The 21,557-nt window shown below is 48.6% G+C and overlaps 1 protein-coding gene and 1 non-coding gene across 5 annotated transcripts in view; both read left to right on the forward strand.

Annotated features, from left to right (window-relative positions):
* The window catches only part of NRF1 (nuclear respiratory factor 1), a 147,727-nt gene extending 134,313 nt beyond the window's left edge, over positions 1–13,414 (forward strand). For 2 of the 4 annotated variants that reach the window (XM_025865597.2, XM_025865602.2), the window contains one exon: positions 11,357–13,414. In XM_025865597.2, coding sequence (XP_025721382.1) covers positions 11,357–11,520 — 164 coding nt within the window. In that variant the 3' untranslated portion in view covers positions 11,521–13,414. The remainder of the gene's footprint in view (positions 1–11,356) is intronic. The other 2 variants (XR_012380324.1, XM_073899190.1) reach the window with 2 other exon arrangements.
* Positions 2,849–2,953, forward strand: LOC112818579 (small nucleolar RNA U13). Its single transcript, XR_003206617.1, has one exon. It is a non-coding gene; the product is annotated as a small nucleolar RNA U13 (small nucleolar RNA).
* Positions 13,415–21,557: the final 8,143 nt, after the last annotated feature.

Consider the following 21,557-nt stretch of genomic DNA (forward strand, 5'->3'; position numbering starts at 1 on the left):
AAGATAGCGCTTGATGGCTCTTTAAAAACTGCAGAACTAACTTAAGTAATATAATTCATAGCTTTATTTTTTACTTATTTATTCCTATCCTTTCTAGGTACAGTTTTCTGGTTCCCCCATTTAAGCCAGCACTTTCCTGATACCTGTAGCTAGCTTTCACATCCATAAACTGCAGAAGGCTTTAATACTGTAAATTTTTCCTTTGGGTTTTAAGAATTCTTTCTCTTCGGGTGCCTGGGTGGTGCAGTCGGTTGGGCATCAGACTCTTGGTCGTGGTCTCAGGGTCATGGGATCGAGCCCCGTGTCAGGCTCCACGCTCAGTGCAGAGTCTGCTTGGGACTCCCTCTCCTGCTGCCCTCCCCCCAACACACACTCTCCGTCTCTAAAATAAATAAATGTATCTTTAAAAAAAACTCTTTCTCTCCCACCAGATGTTGTGTTCATTTGATAAGTTTCTTTGTTTAGCTGGTTTTCTCTCACAGCCATCAATATTTTTCTCCCAACTAAAGATATTTCCATGACCAACTTGGAAGGCCTTTGGGCTGAAAGATTCAGTTACAGCAAACAACAATTCCCAAAGGTTTCCCGGATTGTGAGGGCAAATGAAAGGCCCATTCTTCCTGAGGCTGTCTGTCCTGCTCTATCTTGTCGCGGGGTGGGGTGGGGGCAGGGCAGTCTGGTTCCGGGTGACCGTGGCCAGGCGCATAACTCTGTGCTCTGCTGCACTTGAGCCAATGATATCGTTATTATCTGGAGGGGTTGAGAAATTTATCAGAGTGATGACATCATATCCTCCTGCCCCTGACCGTATATTTAACATTCTTACCATTGATTAGTGGTTCTGCCTGGATTATTCATTTACCAGTGCACTGAGTCGGCAGCTATTCCATAGACGTCCGGGTGCCGCCGCAGTGCCAGTTCTGCCCATCACTGCATTTCAGAAAGGAAGCTGCCCCCCAGTCCCTCTGCCCTGATTTCATGGCTTTTATCTCTAATCTTTACATCTTTGAAGGCCTTTGGCGAATGATGTGCTTCCTGGCAGGAACAAATCACTGCTGAAAGGAGATCTGTGCTGTCTCTGCTTTCATTTCTGTTTGCTGAGAGCTTTAGTCGAATGCCTGTGACCCCACCAGACTTCATCAAGCCTCTTATTCAGAGTCATCTTTGAAACGTAGCTGACATTTATGGTACACCTACTGTGCGCCAGGCACAGTGCCAGACTTCACCTCCGTCAGCACACCTAGCCCTCGACAGCCCTGTGAGATGAGTAGCTGCCCTTTTCCATTTAAGGAAAGCGAGGTTCACAAGCCATTTGGCAGCAGAGCCAGGAGTCACGTGTAGTCTTTCTGACCGGCAAGCCTTTCATGGAAATAAAACAGCCTGTTTTACCCTCACACACAGTGCACCTGAACTACCCTACGGCATTTGGCTACAGTGCCTTGAGAGTCTTGTGAAAATCCCCACTGCACCCGGGAACAGAGTGAAAAGTCCCAAGGCCTTCAGTCTGTGGAGGCCAAGGCTAATACGAATGTGACCAAGTTTCTGAAAATCATGAGGAACACGATCTATAGTCATATTTAATTATTAAGCATCTACTATGTTCGGGCTACTCAGTATTTAAAGACACCGTCCTGCCAAAATCTAAGCAAGCAGATTATACAGAGAACAACAATAACTACTTGGAAACAGGTTAGCACACAGCTGGTGCCAAATGGTGGAGGGAGGAAAATCACAGGAGGGAAAGCACCTCCTGGTGGGCTGTTCGGTCTGGGGTGACTCCAGGAAAGATGTGGAAATTGTTGGAAGAATGGGACTTGCGTTGGCAGGGGATAGTGCTAGGACATCTGCCTGAGCAACGTGTGTGGTGGGGAGGGGACACTAAGGGGACAGGTGTGTTGTGATGAAGAGAAAATGTAGAGCATTTGTGGGAGAGGCTGATGTAATCCTTCAAGCCAGGAGCTATTTGGACTTATTTTTCCCATTAGGAGACAGCCGTCAAAAGTTGGGGTTTTTTTGTTTTGTTTTGTGGGTTTTTTGGTGGGTTGGGATGGCCATTGCCAAACGGTCTTTCAAGAAGATTTAGCGAACTGTGATATGTAGACATATTCATCAAATCACAGAATACTAAAAGAGTTAGTCTTGAGGAAAGTAAATGAATTCCCCTAAGTAAATAAAGTGCGTATGTGCACATACACACGTACACATGTGTGTGTGTTCCATTATACAGTAGGTAAGTGATGAAAGTCATTACCTCAGGAGAGGTCAGGAATAGAGTAGATCAGCTCATGAATGATAAATTCACAGAGTGTGCAAAGCTGTGACCCTAACCTTTTGAGTCACTCTCATTGGCGCCCATGGTCTACCACAAAGCCTCCCCTGGTGCCACCGTCAGAGACAGACCACTGTAAGCCTCATGGCCTCCTGTTCTGCAGACAACAAGGCCAAGCCCCTTAACACGAGCAAATGGTCACTTGTATTAGAAGACGAGACCAGGCTTATGAGGTGATGGCATTATCTGCCACCCATGTAATATGAGAGGCTCGAAGACAAATGTCTGTCCAAAAGTATATTCCCCTGTCACTTATGATGCCTTAATCTTAAATCCCACTACTAGAGGTAGATTATTTTGAGTCTTGAAAGGAATTGGGCTGAGCAGAACAGTTAAGAGTTCCCCCATTCCTGCACCTAGGAAATTTTAAAGTATAAATCGCCCCTTAAGAAGTTGTCTCTTTGGTAGTTATCCTCGCATTTGTGAGAAATTGCAGTACATTTGGCACAACAGCAAAAGATTGGAAAGCCAAGGTGTGAGTCATCCGAGTACTGATTAATCAAAATCAAGCACCTCTAGATCCTTCTGTAGTTCATAAGCATGATGATGGGGGCGCTCACGCTGTTGTGTGCCATGTGCCTCCCTCAGACCTTGTTACAACGGCAACACATGACCCGTCTGACGTGAAAAAAACATTAAGCACCTTCATGCAAATGGAATACTCTGCGGCCACTAAAAAAAAAAAAAAGAAAGCCACTCTGTTCATACTTGTAAGTAAAGATCCCGAAAAAGCGAGGTGCATTGTTCAAATGGGGAGGATACACAGACACACATACACACATTTCCAAATGCACAATCTAGTAGACTACAGGCCAGCCGAGAAACTAGCCACAGTAGTTACCTCTGGGAGGGAGACTGACTTTTTTCAGCCCCATACTATGCCTTCTCTGTGTTGCCTATTTTTCAAAATGAAGTATCTGTTAAAATCGAGATTCTCCTGAAAGGGGGGAAATGTAAGAGGCAGACGATCACCTTGTGTGAAATGATGGCCCTGGTGAGATGAACAGGTCCCTCGAAGAATGGACCCTGTGCAGGGGTCTCCTTGGAGCACTCTGAGTAGAAGCCTGGCCGCCTCGGAGGTCAGTCTCCCTGTGTGTCCTCCCTGAGAAGGTCATCTGACTTGAAAGGAAGCCTTTGAAGCGTGTGAGCTGCATCAGAACCAACCTAGCCAGGCATCTGAATTTTCAGAGGCTGTCCTGATACCCATCGTGTCATGTGGAGGTTTTCGAAGATCCCTCTGGCTATAGTGGAGCAAGGGCTGAAACCGGGCGATTACAAAGAAAGATAAAACGTAGTCCTGGCGGGGCACCTGCGTGGTTCAGTCGGTTGAGCATCCGACTCTTGACTTCACTTCACGTCATGATCTCGGGGTTGTGGGGTCAAGCCCCACATCAGGCTCTGTGCTGGGGCTCCCTGTGGGCGTGGAGCCTGCTTCAGGTTCTCTCTCCCTCTCCCTCTGCCCCTCCCTCCCGCACACACGCTCTCTGTCTCTCTCTCTCTAATAAAAAAAATAAAATATATTTTTTTTTTAAATGTAGTCCTGGCAAGAGATGATAGGATTTTGTCCAGGGAGGCAGCAAAGAGAAGTGGCGGAACTCCAGGTTTGTATGTGAAGGGCAGGTTGACAGGATTTGCTGATGTGCCGCATATGAAGTCAAAGATGACTGTGAGGTTTTCGGCGGAGGCAACTGGAGGGATGTGATGGCCGCCTGCTGCCCTGGGGGAAGACTGGGAGGAGTGTGTTTGAGCACGTGGGCTCGAGTATGTGGTACCCGGCAGGGGAGAAATGAGCAGGGTCGGGTCTTGTCTTTTACAGGGAAATGGGGTCCCGGAGCCAGCAGTTCTTCCAGGGATTTTAGTCTCACTGCTATCGGACAGGGAAATCCTTGTGCCTGGGACCTGTGGCTCCCGAGGCACCTCTGGCCTCTTCCCAGGTTGGCCACTTCCGTAAACCTTGGCTGGAAGCCTGAGGGGAGAGGCAGCGATGAGCCCAAAGAGAGTAGTCCTCCACTTTCCAGGTCCCTGCCGGCGGGTCTTCCATGGTCAGGTGGGTGGGTGCATGGAAAGACTCCCACATCGAGAGCCTGGACCCTTGGCTTTGCCACAACTCAGTCATCTTGGGGCGAAGACCACTCAGTCTCTCTTGCTCCATGTTTACTTTTTTTTTTAATAACCTTTTTATCTGTTTACTTTTGAGTTTAAAAAGAAAAAGAAAGGGATTTACTAAACTGAATGAATTTTAAGGTTTCTTTTTTTTTTTTTTTAAAGATTTTATTTATTTGACAGAGAGAGACAGCGAGAGAGGGAACACAAGCAGGGGGAGTGGGAGAGGGAGAAGCAGGCTCCCCGCGGAGCAGGGAGCCCGATGTGGGGCTCGATCCCAGGACCCCGGGATCATGACCTGAGCCAAAGGCAGACGCTCAACCAGCTGAGCCACCCAGGCACCCCGAATTTTAAGGTTTCTTATGGCTTTGAAATACTGGGGTCCTAGAGACTGGGGTACTAAATCTTCAGGACTTTATAACATGTGCCTTTAGGATAAGTCCATGGTTCTGCCAAAGGAACTTGCCTGTCTGTGACAGGGAGGACCACCTGCCCTGCCGGCTCTCTAGGGTCTTAGCAAAAACCAGATGAGACACAGTGGATGTAAGAGGGCTTTGCAAAGTGCTATACAAATGCTAGGAGACATACTGCTAGGATTGTACAGGGTCTCTCGGAAAAGAAAAAAAGAGAACTTCCAGCCTTTAAAGTAGAATGTGAAGGGCTTCCTGTTGCTTAATCAATCGAAATGACCCAGAATACAAACTGGGATTAACATACGCCTTCTAGATTAGGGCTAATCAGGGCCGGGCTGAGCAGATGCAGGGACAGTCCCAGCCTGATTACTGTACCTCAGCGTTTAATCATCTCTCCTCCAAGGGCAGCCACCGACTTAGTGCACTGGCTTGCAGGCCTCCGGCCCCTCCCCCTGCCCCTCCGTAGACAGGAAGGCCTCTGGGTCAGAGCCGCTGAGACGATTTAATCTAATCCCATGCCAAAATGGCTGTTTGTGAGAGAGAGATTCCGAAATTCTAAAATCCCCACAGTAGGATGGTAATGCGCAGATTTAAGGTGGAGGTAGACTAAAACCGCGTGTAGAAAGTAATGGCCTTGGAATTTCAAGGCATTTGGGGTTATGAAATGACCCTGTGCATGGAATTTTGCCCTCCGTAAAGCTTTTCAGAGATGCAGTTGCTGTCACCATTCACTCTTAAGACAGCTTCCTCATGCAGTTGTAGAGGACAAATTTATTCCTTCCCTGATCGTGAAGTGAAATACAGAAGATGAATCTTTATTTTTTTTTTGAAGATTTTATTTATTTATTTGACAGAGAGAGACAGAGTACAAGCAGGGGGGGAGCGGCAGGCAGAGGGAGAGGCAGGCTCCCTGCTGAGCAAGGAGTCCGATGTGGGACTGGATTCCAGGACCCTGGGATCATGACCTGAGCCAAAGGCAGACACAACCAACTGAGCTACCCAGGCATCCCTGAAATCTTTTATTTATTTATTTTTTAAAGATTTTATTTGAGGGAGCAAGAAAGAGCACGAGCAGGGGGTGGGGCGCAGAGGGAGAAGCAGGCTCCCCGCTGAGCAGGGAGCCCGATGCAGAACTCCATCCCAGGACCCCCGGATCATGACCTGAGCCGAAGGCAGACGCTTAACTGACTGAGCCACCCAGGCGCACCCAGAAGATGAAATCTTTAAAAGTGGTTTTCTTTGGATGAGTCCTGAATGTGGTCCTTTTTACTCGAACATTCTCTGGACTGGGAGTTCCTGCTCTGAAACTGCCTCATAACCCTCCGACTGGGCCACTTCAATCACCCCGTCTCTGGAAGGGACACCCGTGCAACCTCGAAGGCAGGTTCCCTTCATGAGTGCGGAAATCATTACTGAGCCGTCGCCGATTGCTGAGGACTCAAAGATGGAGACTCTATCCCTCAAGGAAGTGACAGTCCTCCCGAAGACAAGACATGCAAACGGTGATGGTGGACATGGTCACTGCCTCCATGGAGGCCAGTACAGAGGCCTCAGGACCTCTGGAGAAGAGGGGCTAAGGCCAAGGAGGAGGGACTGACGATAACTATGACTGTGGAGGGAAGAACAGGAGCCCATTCAAGGAGCAAGTCCCGGCACATCATCCCAGGCAGAACTGACCGTTGTGTGCGTGTCATGGGGACTCAGTCAGGTCATTCACCTGACTGGAGTGTAAAGCGGGTGGCGATTCGTGGTCACTAGGCTGAACTGAATGATAGGGGCTGACAGAAGGGTTTAAATCCTGCAAGGGGATTTGGACCTGATACCCCGAGGGCCACTGAAGAATTGTAAAAGAAGGCAACAGGATCAGTTTGTGTTCGGAAGAATGTTCTGGTTATAGCAATGGCAGCCAATAGATACCTCTGCATTTGCCCTTTTCTCCATTTTATTCTGGAACAAATCTTCCATGATACTAAAACTTGTAACAACAGTGTTGGATGTGGACCTGCGTCATAGGAAACGAAAACATATCATAAACCAGAGATATAACTATGACAATTCTTTAAGTCTCTCCCCACCCCTACCCCTGTGACCCCCCCCATCCCAGGCTGGTGGTTCACCATGAGGAAGTCTCCCTGCTCACAGTGGTCCCTGTATTTATCAAGGGTGCAACTTGTTCCCCCAGTTTGGAGCTTTTGGAACTGCATCAGGCTCAGAAGCGAGAGTAAAGAAATGAGACTGGTCTTTGCTTCTAGGTTAGCTGCTATTTGCCAACATTTGGCTTCTTTGCAGGAGGACACAGGTATCCTGGCTTTGCCGGGGACATTCTTCGTTGCCTCATGAGTTTTGCCTCACCTCTTGTGACCAGAAGAGAGGACAGAAGCGATGATGATCATGAATAGAGTGGGGAGGTGGAAGGGGTTGTACGGTCTTCACACATACTCAGACAGACCATGCCTGGAGTCTAGAGCCCCGGGGGTAGGGCCCAGCTGCACATTGCTGAGGCCACTAATAGACTCCCTTGGCCTGTTGCCCTTCTGGCACGTCTTGTACCTCACACTGTGGGAAACCACGTGAACCAGAGCCACGCCTGGCCCTGAAGTCGCCCTCTGTCAAACAGGAAGTCCTGTCCACACACATTTACTGGCCACGCCAGATGATGCACTCCTGTGCCCGTGCTCACTGGGCCACTGTCAATATTGACTGGGGCTGGGATGGGGCCAGCTTCCAAGAGGAGGGACAACGGAACCCGTTTTTTTGCATTTGTTTTTGTTTTAGTTTCATTTCCATTATATTTGGGTTTTTTAAATTTCATTTCCATTATATATTTTTTTGAATTTCATTTTCATTATACATGTTTTTTTTGAACCAGTCTTTAAAGGGGAAGGAGTAGGGAGTTTGGGGACTCCCAGTAGTGAACAATGTGAGCAAAGGCCCAGAGGAAGGAGTGTGACCGCTGTGTTGGGAGGTGAGAGGAGCCAGGCTGGTGCCCCGAGCGCACAGTGCCTGTGGTGCAGGATGGAGGGGAGACTGCAGAGCTAGACCAGGGCAGAGCACGAGATGTCTCGAATACCATGTCAAACATGAACGTTTTTTTATAGGCTTTGGGAACCTTTTTTTTTTAAGATTTTATTTGGGAGAGAGAGAGAGAGAGATAGCAAGAGAGAACACGAGCAGTGGGGAGAGGGAGAGGGAGAAGCAGGCTCCCTGCTGAGCTTGATGCCAGGACCCCGGGATCATGACCTGAGGTGAGGGCAGATGCTTAACCGACTGAGCCACCCAGGTGCCCCTTTGGGAACCTTTTTAACATGGAATTTGAACAGTTTGAGATGGAGGAGTGACGTGGTCTAGAAAGATCTCTCAGGTGGCAGGGAGAAGTGAACTGAAAGAGGATTGGTTAGAGACATTTAAGAGCCGTATGCAAAGTCTAGATGAGGGAAACTGAACCCCACAGCATTCTGGGGTCAGTGCCGGGCCCTCCGCCTGCTCTCCTCTCAGCTTTGTGTGGGAGTGTGGGCTGGTCTCGCCTCCTTCCAGGCCCAGCGCGGCAAGTGTGAGCAGGGGGTGGGTCGGGCCCTCCATTCCTATCAACACACAGCAGGGTGAGCCTGGATTTCCAAAAATGACTGTCACGAAACAAAACATCGAGCCTGTTTCATGTTGTATCATCAGATAGGGTCCCCAAAGTGGCAAGACTTTCCTCTAGAAAACAGATAATAATTTAACATTGTAAAATAACATGGATTTTGTTGGGGGGGGTTTCTTTTTGCGTTAGAAAATATTCTGATAAAACACTCTCTTTTTAAAATTAGTTTTTATTTTCAGCAAAGTGATAATATGGCCTTAAATGTCAAAGAGGACTAAAAGGCCTTTTTTTATACCCTAGAGGCAACATTTCATGCTCGTTCTTTCTGGTGTGTATCTTCCCTGCTCTAAAAGTCTTAAATCGTTATTTCTTGAGTTGAGACATTATTACAATTTCTTGATAACCCACTTTGTATGTTTATATTATTATAACTACATAAAAGCTGGTCACTGCTAAGACAAGTATATTATCACAGTTACTACTTGCTTTTTCTCTTCTGTGTTTTAGGTAGTAATCACCGGTTCTACCCCACTTCCGGAAAACCCCCCTCAGTACTCGTGCCCAGGTCGTCAGGCCGGTCTCCGCTCTCTGTGCTCTCAGACCTGCTGCAGAACTCTGGTCCGGGGCCCCTCAGCCTGCCCACAGCGCTCCACAGTGGGTTCTCTGGTCTCCTAGATCCCACAGCCACCTCTTGCGTAGTTTTCTGTCTCGTTGCTTTGGAGCACATCCTTCAGAGCTTCCTGAGAAAGCATGCATTGGGTGGCCAGCTTTTCCACCCCTTACGGGTCTGAAGATGCCTTTCTTCTGCCTTCACAGTCAATTGATAGCGGTATCATTTCTTGGGCCGGAAACAGTTCTAGCTGGAAAGCACTTTCTCTCAGACACTCAAAGGCATCTGCTCCTTCATCTCCTAGCTTCCAGGCTTGCTTTTGAGAAGTCCCACGATATTCCAACTCCCAGTTCTTTGTGGTAGGACTTTTTTTTTTTCTTTCCGGAATCTTTCAGGATCTTTGCCTTATCCCTGGTGTTCTGAAATTTTGCAAAGATGCGTGTTATTGTCTTGATCTTTCGTAATCTTGTCTGCTGGGCATCTAATGGGCCTTTTCAATGTGAATTTGTTTTTCAGCTCTAGAAATTTATTTACAATGCGTCTGATAACTTCCTACCCTTTTTTTTTTTTTTACTGTTTCTGGAATTCTCTTTTATCAGAGGTTGGGCCCTGTGGTCTCATATTTTCTCTCCTTTCCATCTTTTAATCTTTCCTACTGAGAAATTTCCTTGACTATCTTCTGCTTTCTTTGGAATGTATTTCATCTATTAGGTTCTTTATTTTAAAGTTTTTCGCATATTCCTTTTTAAGAAAAGCATCCCATTTTGATGACACAAATCTCTTCTCTGAGGATGTTAGGGTTCTGGGGCCTTCGTTTTCTCCTCCCCGCCCCTCCCCCGCCCCGGCCGTTGTCTGCAGCCTTGCGCTCCTTGTCGGTGGTGCAGGGCACAGCTGGGGGTCTGGAGGCTAGCACAGCAGGCCAGCACTTCAGGGGCCCCCCCCGCCCCACCTCCCCACCCAGCAGGTACCACTGTGGTCTTTCCCAGCCTTTCCAGGTCAGCTTCTCAGTACAGTGGAGGAACTACAGATGTCTTGTCAGCAAAGGTCAGGGTGTCTGGGTGCTGGGATTGCTGAGAGCTACTGGTGCATAAAGTTGAATACACGCTTTTAACCAATTCCCGTTTTTAGCCTCGCCTTTTTCTGCGGTAGTGAGGCCTACATGTCCTGCTCCCTCCATGGACACAGGGCTTGCTGCTTCCACTGCTCTGATAAGTCAGAACCACTTGACATTTGCTTCTCATCTTCCAAAAACATGTTGACATCCCTCATTGATATCCTTCCTCCCACTTCATTCTAATTTTAGTTTCAAGAGGAAGAGGAGCTTGATAATGTGCATTTATTCTGCCTCATTTAACTGGAAATCCTTTTTTTTCTTCAATATGTCATATAAAACTATCAACTTTTCTTTCTTAGGAAGGACTGCCCTTTTCTGCAATTATGTGTTTCTTCCTTTGTGTTAAACCATCCTTTCTACTGTGCAATAATAGTGATATTAGGAGACAGTTGGGTCTTTTTATTTTAAGTTGATCCCAAAATGTATTTTTAAATTTTACTGGTCTGTGGATTTAAAATCAAGAAAACAATGCCCTAGGTTTTTTGTTTTGGGGTTTGTGTTTTGTTTTTGTTTTTGTTTTGAGAGTGCTGCGGAGGACAGAGGGAGAGGAAGAGAGAGAATCCTAAGCAGGCTCCACGCCCAGTGTGAACACCTCATGCCGGACTCGGGGCGCAATCTCACAACCCTTATTGAGATCATGACCTGAGCCAAAATCAAGAGTCGGATGCTTAACTGACCAAGCCACCCTTGGTGTCCCCCCTCTTTTTTTAATAAGCAAACACTGAAGGAAGGGGCAGTGGCCAAGGAAACAGGACAGGATTGAGGGGGATATTTTTTCAAGCTGAGGGAAACAGCATGGGCAGGCAGACAATTGAAGAAGTCGGTAGCAGAACATCAAAGAAAATTAATGGCCGCCTTTCCCAGTGGAAGGAGGCCGTCAGGAGCGCTGGGCTGGGGAGGAGGGTTCACACCTCACCAGCCCTGCTTCTAAAATTAGAAGCAGGCAGGCTCATCTCCTGGCAAGTTGGGGAGGCCCTGCCCTGGGGCCCATTTCCACAGTTTCTTCGAACTTTCTTTCCTGATAGTCTGTTTTATAGAATGACAGTGGGTAAGCGGAGGGATGTATTTGTGCCTGGACAGTCGGTGGGCAATTACATGAGGCTGACAGTGGTGCCCTGAAGGGCTGGGGCGGGTTGCTCTGTCCAGCCAGCATCTGGGAGGCTGAGCCCGACCCCCACCAACAGTCTCCCCTTTGTCTCCCCAGGATTGGTCCAGATCCCCGTGAGCATGTACCAGACTGTGGTAACCAGCCTCGCCCAGGGCAACGGGCCAGTGCAGGTGGCCATGGCCCCTGTGACCACCCGGATATCGGACAGCACAGTCACCATGGACGGCCAGGCTGTGGAGGTGGTGACGTTGGAACAGTGACATGCAGCCGTACGATGGCATCGTTTTCTAGTCTACTTCAGAATTTTTTACACGTTTGCAGAGGTGCAATCAAATGGAATTAAGTCTCTCGACTTTGGAAGAAAAGTTTTGTTAACCTTTTTTTTAAAAAGGAAGAAAGGCAGTGGGTTTTGGAATTGCATTTTTTAAAGCACCACTCTTGATTTTCTGGGATTGGTGGAATAAGATACTGTTGTCAATTTCACTGTCCCGAAAAAGCCAAATTGTGGCAGGACTTCTTTCTGCAGAAACATGTGTGTATACTTATGTGTGTGTATGTGTGAGTGTGAATATATGTATATGTGTACATATGGATATACACATTTACATATATATAAAGTATATATATGTATGTATGTATGTGTATATGTATATATATATATATATATATATATATATATATATATGAAACCCGCATGGAATTATCTGTATGAAATCAAGGTGAGCTGTGGAAAAAAATAATTCACCCAGTTTAGTGGGTGTAGGGTACGTGGCCAGACACAGTCACCCGGTTTTTGTTCATACCAGGGTCATGCGTTGAGCTACTGACAAACTCAGGCGGAGGTGACCATGCCCTTCACCAAAGCTGCCTCCCAGTGGCCACCCAGAACTCTCCCTGCTGGACTCACCTGAGGAAGGAGGTTCCAGAACGAGGTGGGGTCCAGAAATTGTGTTTGCAAGGTCCAAGGGCCTCATGGTCTGGCAGCTGAGATGCTCCTCGGGCTGGCCCAGGTGCTGACCTTGCCCCAGGCAGGTGAATGTCCTTAAAGCTCCAGGCAGGGACAAGAGGGATTTCTTCAGCCTCCCATCTCCTCCCCTTCCCAGGAAGCCTTCTTGATCTCATGACTATTAAAACGTTGCTTTGGTTTTAAGGTCAGTTCTGAATTGGTCATGTATATGAACTGAAGGTAACAAGTATTAAGGGTTTGAGGAGCGCGTGCGCATTAAGTGTGCTTGTGGGCGTGTGCTTGGAGGGGAGAGAGTGGGACGGGGAGGGGAGGGATTGGAAGGGGAAAGGAAGGAGGGAGAGAAAAATCTTCAAAGACCAGGGCACACCAACGGGAGCAATATTTTCCTTTCCAGTAACTTTCTGTAGCTTAAAAGAGGAGACTGTAAGTGACAGGAGCACCCGGCTCGAGGAAGGTTGCTCTTCATGCTGAGGGGCCTTGGAAGAGAAAGGGACCTGGGTGTTTCCAGCAGCCCTGGGGCAGGCCCTGTCTCAGAAGGGACAGTGCAGTTTTCCCAGGTGCGGCCCGGTGGCACAGGCCCCACAGCCGCCTCCTCACAGGTGTTGACCGGTCTGGGTGTTCTCGGTAACTTTTAAATTCTGTGATTTCTCAGCTGCAAGCCCTGAGTCTCCAGTGGCTAAATTCACCTGACTTCTCGACAGGCCAAATCTCTGCTCCTTGAGTACAGGGACAACTCTTCCTCCCTCCTCCCGGGCCCCCATGTGTGATAGTGTATTTAATGTGTTTTTTTTAATGCGACATTAAAAGATCCTTCACATCTTGCTCAGCCTTTGAGAAAAGTTTCAGATTCTTGTATTTGCTTGTTTTATATAAAACTATCTAATGTTCTTTGTATGTTTTTTTCTGTACGTAATAGGGGGAGGGAAGGGAAATTTACATATAAACAGTCCTAGTTCTACAACTTGTTATTTTTTTAATTATTATTTTTTATCGTCATTGTGAAGCTGTTCAGGGGCTTTCAAGTCCGTGTTCCTTTGTGGTGAAATAACCTCCTAATAGTTTGAGAAAAGAAGAAGAAGAAGAAGAAGAAGAAAAGCAAAACCCAAGTAGCAGAGCATGGATTCTGTGTTGTTTTCCATTCTGTCTATTACTGCCTCATTCAATAAATAGTTTAAAATGTGGCAACAGGAAGTGGGACTGTTCATCTCTGTAGGAGCCCTTGGCCCCTTGGAACTCCTTTGGGGTGGCTTGTTCTGCTTTGTGAAAGGTGCTCGTACTCAAGCTCGGTGGTCTTTGAATGGTGCTCCGTGATGTTGCGGAGCCCTGGAAGGAGCGAGGGCAGGGGCAGGGCCTCCTGGCCAGCGCCCACCTCGGGAGCAGCGCCACTGAATTCATTTTATAAACGGCTGTCCTGAGGGTGCAGGGCCAGGTGGGGGGCTGGAATCTAACTTGAAAAGTTCTAAAGATGGTTTGAAAACTGTACTCTGGAGTTCTTTCTTTAGGGGTTAATTGCATTCCACATTAAAACTCAGGCTGGGCGATGGCGCCTGTCCATCGGGGGTTCCCTGCACAGGAGTGTTGTTCACTGTCGCAGTGGATTATCCTCCCTGAAGCAGAGGCCTCAAGCCATTAATTTTTCCTCCAGTCCTCACTCTGGCTCATTGCTTTCATGCGACAACTGCCATCTTTCCAGCTGTACCTCCTGCCACACCCCCAGCTGTAGGCCCTTCGTCACCACCCCCCCGCCAGTGGTTTGGCACCTCTGTGTTTGTGCCCGCTCTGTGCCTCAGCCTCGAACGAAGCCCTCCACCCCTTTGTTATTGGATGCCTGGGTCGGTTTCCTGGTGATAGTGATTAAAATCGTTGAGTAAAGGAGACCAGAGGTGTTCTCCTCGATGACTGACAGTGGCTCGTAAAGCTAGCGCCCCTCTCCCCTTTTTTGAACAGATGGCACACTATTGCCTATTTTCACTAGAGGGTGCGCCGAAAAAGAGGATCGATCGCAGCCAAACCAACCGAACATCACTGCCACTGGCCACCCAGGAACAGCTGGGTTCTCTAAAGTACCTCCTTATGGGGCCAGCCTCTCTCTGGAGGTACCTCACTCTACAGTACATTCTGTTTGCCTGGCAAGACCCAGCTGCTGCCTTTTCAACAAGCATGTGTTGAAAACTTTCTTTGGTGGGGCTCACGAAGACCTTTGCTTCCATTACTGCCTGAGTCACCACCGGCAGCTGCTGCAGGGCCCAGTAGGTAAAATCGCTCAGTGAAGGGGAAGCGGCTCAGGTGGGCGAGTGGGGGGGGCGGGGCGTGGGGGCAGGTAGAGTGGAGAGAATTGTCTGCAGATTGCCACCAAGTGGGAGCAATGTGGGCCCTAGAGCCCCATCTTCATAATTTTCCAGAGAAGATGGGGAGTCCAGATTTGTGTACAGATGTCCTGATTTCAACAACAAATCAAAAAATCCTTTACATACTCTGCAGGGAAAAAAAAAACAAACCACAAAACACTACACCTGTCGACCAGATCTGGCCCATGGGTCAGTTTTGTTTAACTTGGTGATAGCCTGCCACGTGTCAGATGGTACAACCTGGCAGGTGCCCATGGGCACAAGATGGGAGGAGACGTTCGTTTGAGCCGATTGTTGCAGCCCAAGGTGATAAGGTGCCATCTGGATGGAGTGCTGTAGCAGAACGAGTTCTGTTCTCTCCTTTTATCTCCTTAAGGGTCCTCTGCGTTAAGTAGTTTATCATCCAGGCTGCAGACAAAGATCCGGTGCTCACAGAAATTGAGACTGGGCTAAGAATTCTTCGCTCTTAGTCCTACATCTGAGAAGTTACTGGCGATGCTGGTGACCGCTGGAGTTGTCTGAACTCAGATGAGTGAGCTGAAGAGAAGCAGAAGGGCAGGGAAAACAAGGGGCTGCTCACCCTCTAAGCTCAGGCTGCCTGTGCACCCTGGACCTCACTCAGACCCAAGCCAGGCTCATCTGCAGCCACTTTGCACATGGAAAAGGGCCTACTCCTGCACCCACCTTCCTCCCTACCTGCAGCCAGTCCTCTCTCCTCCTCCATAATGCCCCCAAAGCCTCTGCTCCGAGGGTGGCTAGGTTGGTACCCAGCCCGTGGTGGGTCCCTTTAGTGTCCAAACTGGACAAACCAAAACTGAAGCTTAATTAGTTGGAACAGAGGCTAGGTGGGGTGAGGGAGGAGAGCCCACATCCCTCTCATCCCCACCTCACTGGGCTCTGGGTCAGGTGATGAGCCCAAGCCAGCCTGTGGCATCAGCACGGCTCATGCTCAGATGCCAGAGGCAAAGACCACCACCCGCGCACTCCCTCCTAGCCTCTGCTGTTTGCTCCAGGTTGGCAGCTCTCGGAGAAGACCCACCAGGATGCTGGAGGCAGCATGGAGGGAGAGACAGGACTTAAGGTCTCTGAAATAGCTGGACAGGGTAGGTCTTCCCACCTGCCATGCCACTCCCAGTGCTTCTGGGCCCCTGAATGAGTCCCCAGCTCACTCTGAATTTGAGGTTCTCTTTCCCCAAAACAGTTAGGCTGTGAGCAAACATTTGTTGACTACTGGTGTCTTGGGAGTGTATTTCTACAAAGGTAGGGGGGGAGGGGAAAAGAACAGGGATAATACCCATCTGCAGAGGGGGAACCAGTCTCCCCTGAGAACCTAGGACTTTCCCAGGGCGACCTTGGGAGGCAAGGACAGCCCTGTGTCTCAAGCCCATGTCTCCAGCCCTGTCCAGAGGCTTTCCTGGCTCTGGATGAGAACTATGACTTGTCTGCAATTAAGAGTATTTATGTGGTACCCATCACAATAGTTAAAACTTATATACCCTTACAATGCGCCATGTTCTGTTTCTGTTCTCAAGATTTACCTATAGATCCACTTAATCTTTACAAAGTACTGTTATCATCCCCACTGCACAGATGAGCAAGCAGGCACAAAGAGGTTAAGTTTAGAGTAGCTTATTTAATATTTGGGAGAAAAGGCTAGAAGCTATCCCCCCAAATTTAAAGCACTTGTAATTAAAATTGTTGGTACAACTTAAATTGGGTCTCAACTCAGATTTCTTCTGAATGTATCTACCTTTAAGTAACTAGTGCCGGAACTAGCAGGAACTCAAGAGCTGCTCTGCACAGGACACTGCAAAATGCTCTAACACCTTGATTTCTCATGCTCTCCACAACCCTGTACGGAGGTTAGATTCCATTTTATAGCTGTGGGAACTGACACTTGGCAACTTCACAAGGTAAATGCGGAACTAGCTAACGGGGGGCCTGGATCAAACTCTTGCTACATCTGTCTCTAGAAGTTCTGTTCTTCATGCCAACCATTCAGGGGGCAGGTGTCAGAAAACGAGCTGCACATCTGGATTCTCATCTTTAAAGAAAACTCCAGGTGAGTCCTGAGCTTAGCCCATAGGCAGCCTCAGCCATCAGGGTTTCCTGACAGTGCAATGGTCGTCGTGTGGGGCCCACCCCAGCAGAGGGGCCTCCCAGCAGCTGGGCCTTTTCGTCACGCATGCACACACAGGCCAAGGCACACAGGGACTTGACTACAGCAGACACTCAAAACATCTCATCCGATGAGTGACCTTAATTTCCAGTGGTTTCTTAGGAAATTCAAGGAACCCAAAATATCCATTCCCACACATTCTCATTACTCAAAAATTTTCTGCAAAAAGCCAGTGTTAACATTGTTAAATAATTTGATGTGAAAAAAATGTTGATGTTATTTCCAAGAAAAATCCGGCCCTGTGAGATCCTACCAAGACTAAAGGGTAGTGAAGATGCTGGGGCCTGAACACATTCTTGGGCATGAGTAGTTACATTATGTTGTTGTCCTTAAGGTCGTTAAAAGCCCCAGGCCCCAAAAGCTATGGAGACATCGGTCGATGTTAAAACCCAAGAAGCTCCGGGCAAGGAGGCCAAGCCAAACCTTGGCAAAGTAGTTGGATTGTGACGTCGTCAGTTGGGCCTAAGTCCCATACAGTCTTTGGGCTCCCCAGTGGCTTTGCATGGAACAGAATTTTAAAGCTGGAAGGGACATTAGCCACCACTCCTCATTTAGGCTATGAAGATTAAAGCCTAGAGGCAGAGAGACTCAGAACCACACGAGGGTAGCACTGCACCCAGACTTCTGACTCTTGACCAGGGTCATACCCCCACTGCACTCAGCATCTCCTGCCCTGGCCTTACCATCTAAATTCTTAAAACCTTAAACTTTGCGGGGGGGGGCGGCACCTGGCTGGCTCAGTCAGTAGGGCATGCAACTTTTGATTTTGGGGTTGTTAGTTCAGGCCCCAGGTTGGGTGCAGAGATTACTTAAAAATAAAATATTTTTTAAAATTGTTAATTTATGCCTCTGTATTTCCCTTACCAGAACTATTTCTTATAGAGAACAATATTTAAGCCAAATAATCTTGAGTCTGAAATTTGCCAGAATTTACCAGAATTGTTGCAGAAAACAGTCACAAAGGGATACTTTTTTTTTTTTTGCCAAAAAAAACATATTTTTTTTAATTCACAAGAGAAAAGTTAAGGAAGACTAATCACATAATAGGATTCTTTACCCTGGCCCTCAGAGTTCTCATCTGTACAGAACAGCGGTTAATCAACAATTCAGGGGACCCTATCACCAACGCCCAGGTGATGTCCTTTGCTTCTCCCAATGAATTAGCTGGGTCGAGTGTCATTACCGTTCCACAGATGAGCTGCGCCGAGGTGAGCTGGTCCAGGCTGTGAGTCCTGGCCCCCCAGTCCTGTCCTCACCGGTCCCAACACCTCTGGCAAGGCCCAGCCCACCTGGCCAGACGGAATGAGGTGACACCAGAAAGCGCCCAGCATCAAAGCTTTTCCCGTGTGAACAGCAGACATCCAGGGACGCCTGAGAAAAGACGGGAGGCTGATGGAGCCGAGATCTGCGTCTTCGAAGCCCAAGGTGACGCAAATTCCCGCCCCCGACGTGGAGCCGCAGTCTTGGGGAGCACAGCTGATTGGCCAGCTGGTGTCACGTGTCTGCCTCCAGGCCAATCAGCATTGGCCAGCGGATCGGGGGGCGGTCTTCCTCCCAGGGAGAGAAGGGGGCTGGGAGCGCCATCATCTCCACCGAAGCTGTGACAACCAGGGGACAGAGGAGCTGGGATCCTAATAGCCTCCCTGCTGCCTCACGTGGCCACAACCAAAGAACTCTCCCAGGTCTGTGAAAGTCAGGAAATCAGGGGGTCACTGGGGTAACCACCGCATCTGTGCACTCCCACCATCCCAATAACCTCAAGGTGTTTAAAAGCGGCTTTACTGAGGTAATTTACGTGCCAGTCAGGTAATCCGTTTCCAGATGAGCGGCTCGATGGTCTTCGGCAGACTTACAAAGTGATGCGACCATCACATAATTTAATTTTAGAACATTTTCATCATCACCCCCCAAAAGGTCCTAACACTTTTCCCCAAAAAGAACGTGAAGGTTATATAAAAGATGTATGCGATGAAGTGAGAGAAGGGGAGTGAGAAGTCAAGACTAAACAAAAGGAGGCCCACATTTGCCCACGGTGGAGTCAACATGGGTGACTTGATGGAGGCTCCCGTTTAGCTCCACTCTTGACAAAGAGGTCATGTTACTAGAAGAAAGGAATAAATCATCAGTTACTCAAAAGAAACAAAGTGCTAAATACTTTCTCTTTTTTAGATTTTATTTATTTGACAGAGAGATAGAGAGCACAAGTAAGCAGAGAGACAGGCAGAGGCAGAGGGAGAAACAGACTCTCCACTGAGCAGGGAGCCCGACGTGGGGCTCGATCCCAGGACCCCGGGATCATGACCTGAGCCGAAGCCAGCCGCTTAACCCAAGCGCCCACAAAGTGCTAAATACTTTCTTAAAGTTGAAGGGAACTCCCAAGTTATTCTACACTCAGCATCTTCTACGTTTTTGTATCCAAAGCAATAGCTTTGATTACTTCCTTCGGCTTTTAAAGCCTTGAGCATTACTTTAAAACCCCTCAATTTTGAAGGTATTCTGGGGGAAGCTAAACTAATGTGGCATGTGTCTATTCACAGATCATCAACTATCCAAGGAAAGGGGAGGGGAGGGGAGTATGGTGAGCAGTTGTCAGTGAGTCAAGCATCTGAGGAGGCCCCTTCCAGGTCCGTGTAAGACCTGCAGGGAACAGGAGAGGAACATCAAGGTCAGTGGTCTTGAGGGAAGTGCTTGGCTCTTACGATTTCTGCCTTCCCTTTCCCATCTTCCCTGGCTGCCCATCACCATCCACCTCCCAATCCTGGAGGATCTGGATCAAGACGACAGAGGTTTGGTAGCCATCCACAAGGCAGACCACACCTCCACCCGAAACACTGTGGGTCCTGGAGCTTGGAAGAGGGTGGAGTTGAACTTGAGTTTTAGACTGAAGCTTCAGGGTACTCTTTATAAAGGTATGGAATTCACTCAAAATGTAATTAAGGAGCTAGAAGAGAGAGTCAACAGAACCTGGTCAAAGTCATGACTGCAGAAAATAAAACCACATGGTGTTCAAACCCGTCAAGGTGAGATGGCTTTGTCTTCATAGAGAGAGAAGACACTTGAAACCCGTGGGTTCATCAGCGGCAGTGAAGGGATGGATCTATTTCCCCACGAGGGCCACCTCTGTCTGCACCTCCCCTCCCCCATAACCTCCACAAGATGTTGTCCTTGCTCTCCTGGTCCTAAGGCTTCTTGCCCCCAGCTGCCCCTATGCTACCTTCTCAGGAGAGCTGCGGAGGCAGGAGAAGGCTGGCTCCCAGAAGCTGGGGGCCTCCAGGACAGAACAGGGAGGATGCTGGTGGGGGGTGGAGGACACACACAGGAGACCCTCCAGAGATGTCTGTTGGTGGAGCTCAGCAGAGGCCTTCATTGCTGCCTCCTATTCCAGCTGGCATCTCGCCTTGAGAAACCCCAGTGGAGCCAGTCAGTGCACGGAGAGGCCTGGAAGGTTCAGGTCAGGCTTCAGCCAACACTGAATGGCAGAGTTTCGAGAACCCTGTATGGGACAGATCTGCCAACAAAACCCCACAGCCCACCAGCCCTACCACTACAGAGTTTGGCTTTCCAGTATCTGCTGTTTGAGAAAAGACACATCCATTATGAATCCAAAGTTCAATTAATTTGCAACTTGCTCATCACAATAGCCTTTATGTGCATTTAAAAAGCTGTGCGAACATGAGCTGAACCTTGCCTAGATCACAGCTCAGGAGTTTAGGACATGTGAGCGACCCACGCTTGGGCAAGGAACCAGCTTCAACATCAAGTGACACTCGATACAGTGACAAGGCAACTGGTTCAGCCCCCATCTAAGGCTGCCACCCACCCCAGCACCCCAGCACCTTTGCAGGAACATCCCCAGAGATGGACAGCTTACTTGTCTTAAGTCACGGCCTGACGGACCGTAAGGAAACTCTTCTGGGAGACAAGCAGTCCACCTCTCTGTAAAGCCCACTGCCTCTGCAGTCACAGAGGACCGTAATGTCTCCAGTCCTCCAAATGACTGAAACAGCGTTCACATTCCCACCCAAACCTTTCCACAACCAAAATCTCCAGTTCCAGCTTTCCCTGGAGATTGGTGAGCGGTTTCCAAATATAAGGTGGACTAGATTTCCTGAATGACCCTCCCAGTGAAAACCAAAAAAGTTGTATCTTAAAATATCTTTATTTTTTTTTTAAGTAATCTCTACCCCCAACTTGGGGCTTGAACTCACAACCCTGAGATCAAGAGTCACATGGTCTTCCAACTGAGCCAGCCAGGCCCTCCCAAAATACCCTTTCTCCCCCTAAGTTATGTCTTTGAAACGTGCAAGTGAGCGAGCAATTATGTAATCCGCAAAAGGGCATGTGGGCACCCGAAATGTCACTGGTCTGGCCCCGCTCTCTGCTGCGGACCCTCTGAAGATGGTACCAGACCCGGACCAGGGCACAGACCCAGCGTGCCCACCTCCCGTGACCTGCTGCTGTCCCTCCTTCAGTGCCATTCCGGGTGATGTGTGGTCAAAGTCCCCAGGTCTCTCTTCTGCCTTCCTTTCAGTAGTCTGGTCTCCTCCCTTCTTGCCCTTGTACAACTGAGGGGTCTCCCCTAACCTAAACATAGGGCTTTAACCTTCTCTTCAGATGTCAACTTGCTGCTTTAACCTGTCCTTCTCTGCTGGGCGTTCTCAGCCTCAGCTCTGACGACACCGGGGCTTCTCGTTCTGCTGCGCCCCGCCCACCTCCGGTTAGGACAATCCAGTGTCCCCAGATATTGCCACATGGCCCCCAGAGGGTCAACGGAGACCCCTGTTCTGTACAGACCCGGTTGTG

This window comes from Callorhinus ursinus, unplaced genomic scaffold, assembly GCF_003265705.2.
Source record: "Callorhinus ursinus isolate GAN/ISIS: 27379988/994484 unplaced genomic scaffold, GSC_fseal_2.0 scaffold12, whole genome shotgun sequence".
Lineage (NCBI taxonomy): Eukaryota > Metazoa > Chordata > Mammalia > Carnivora > Otariidae > Callorhinus > Callorhinus ursinus.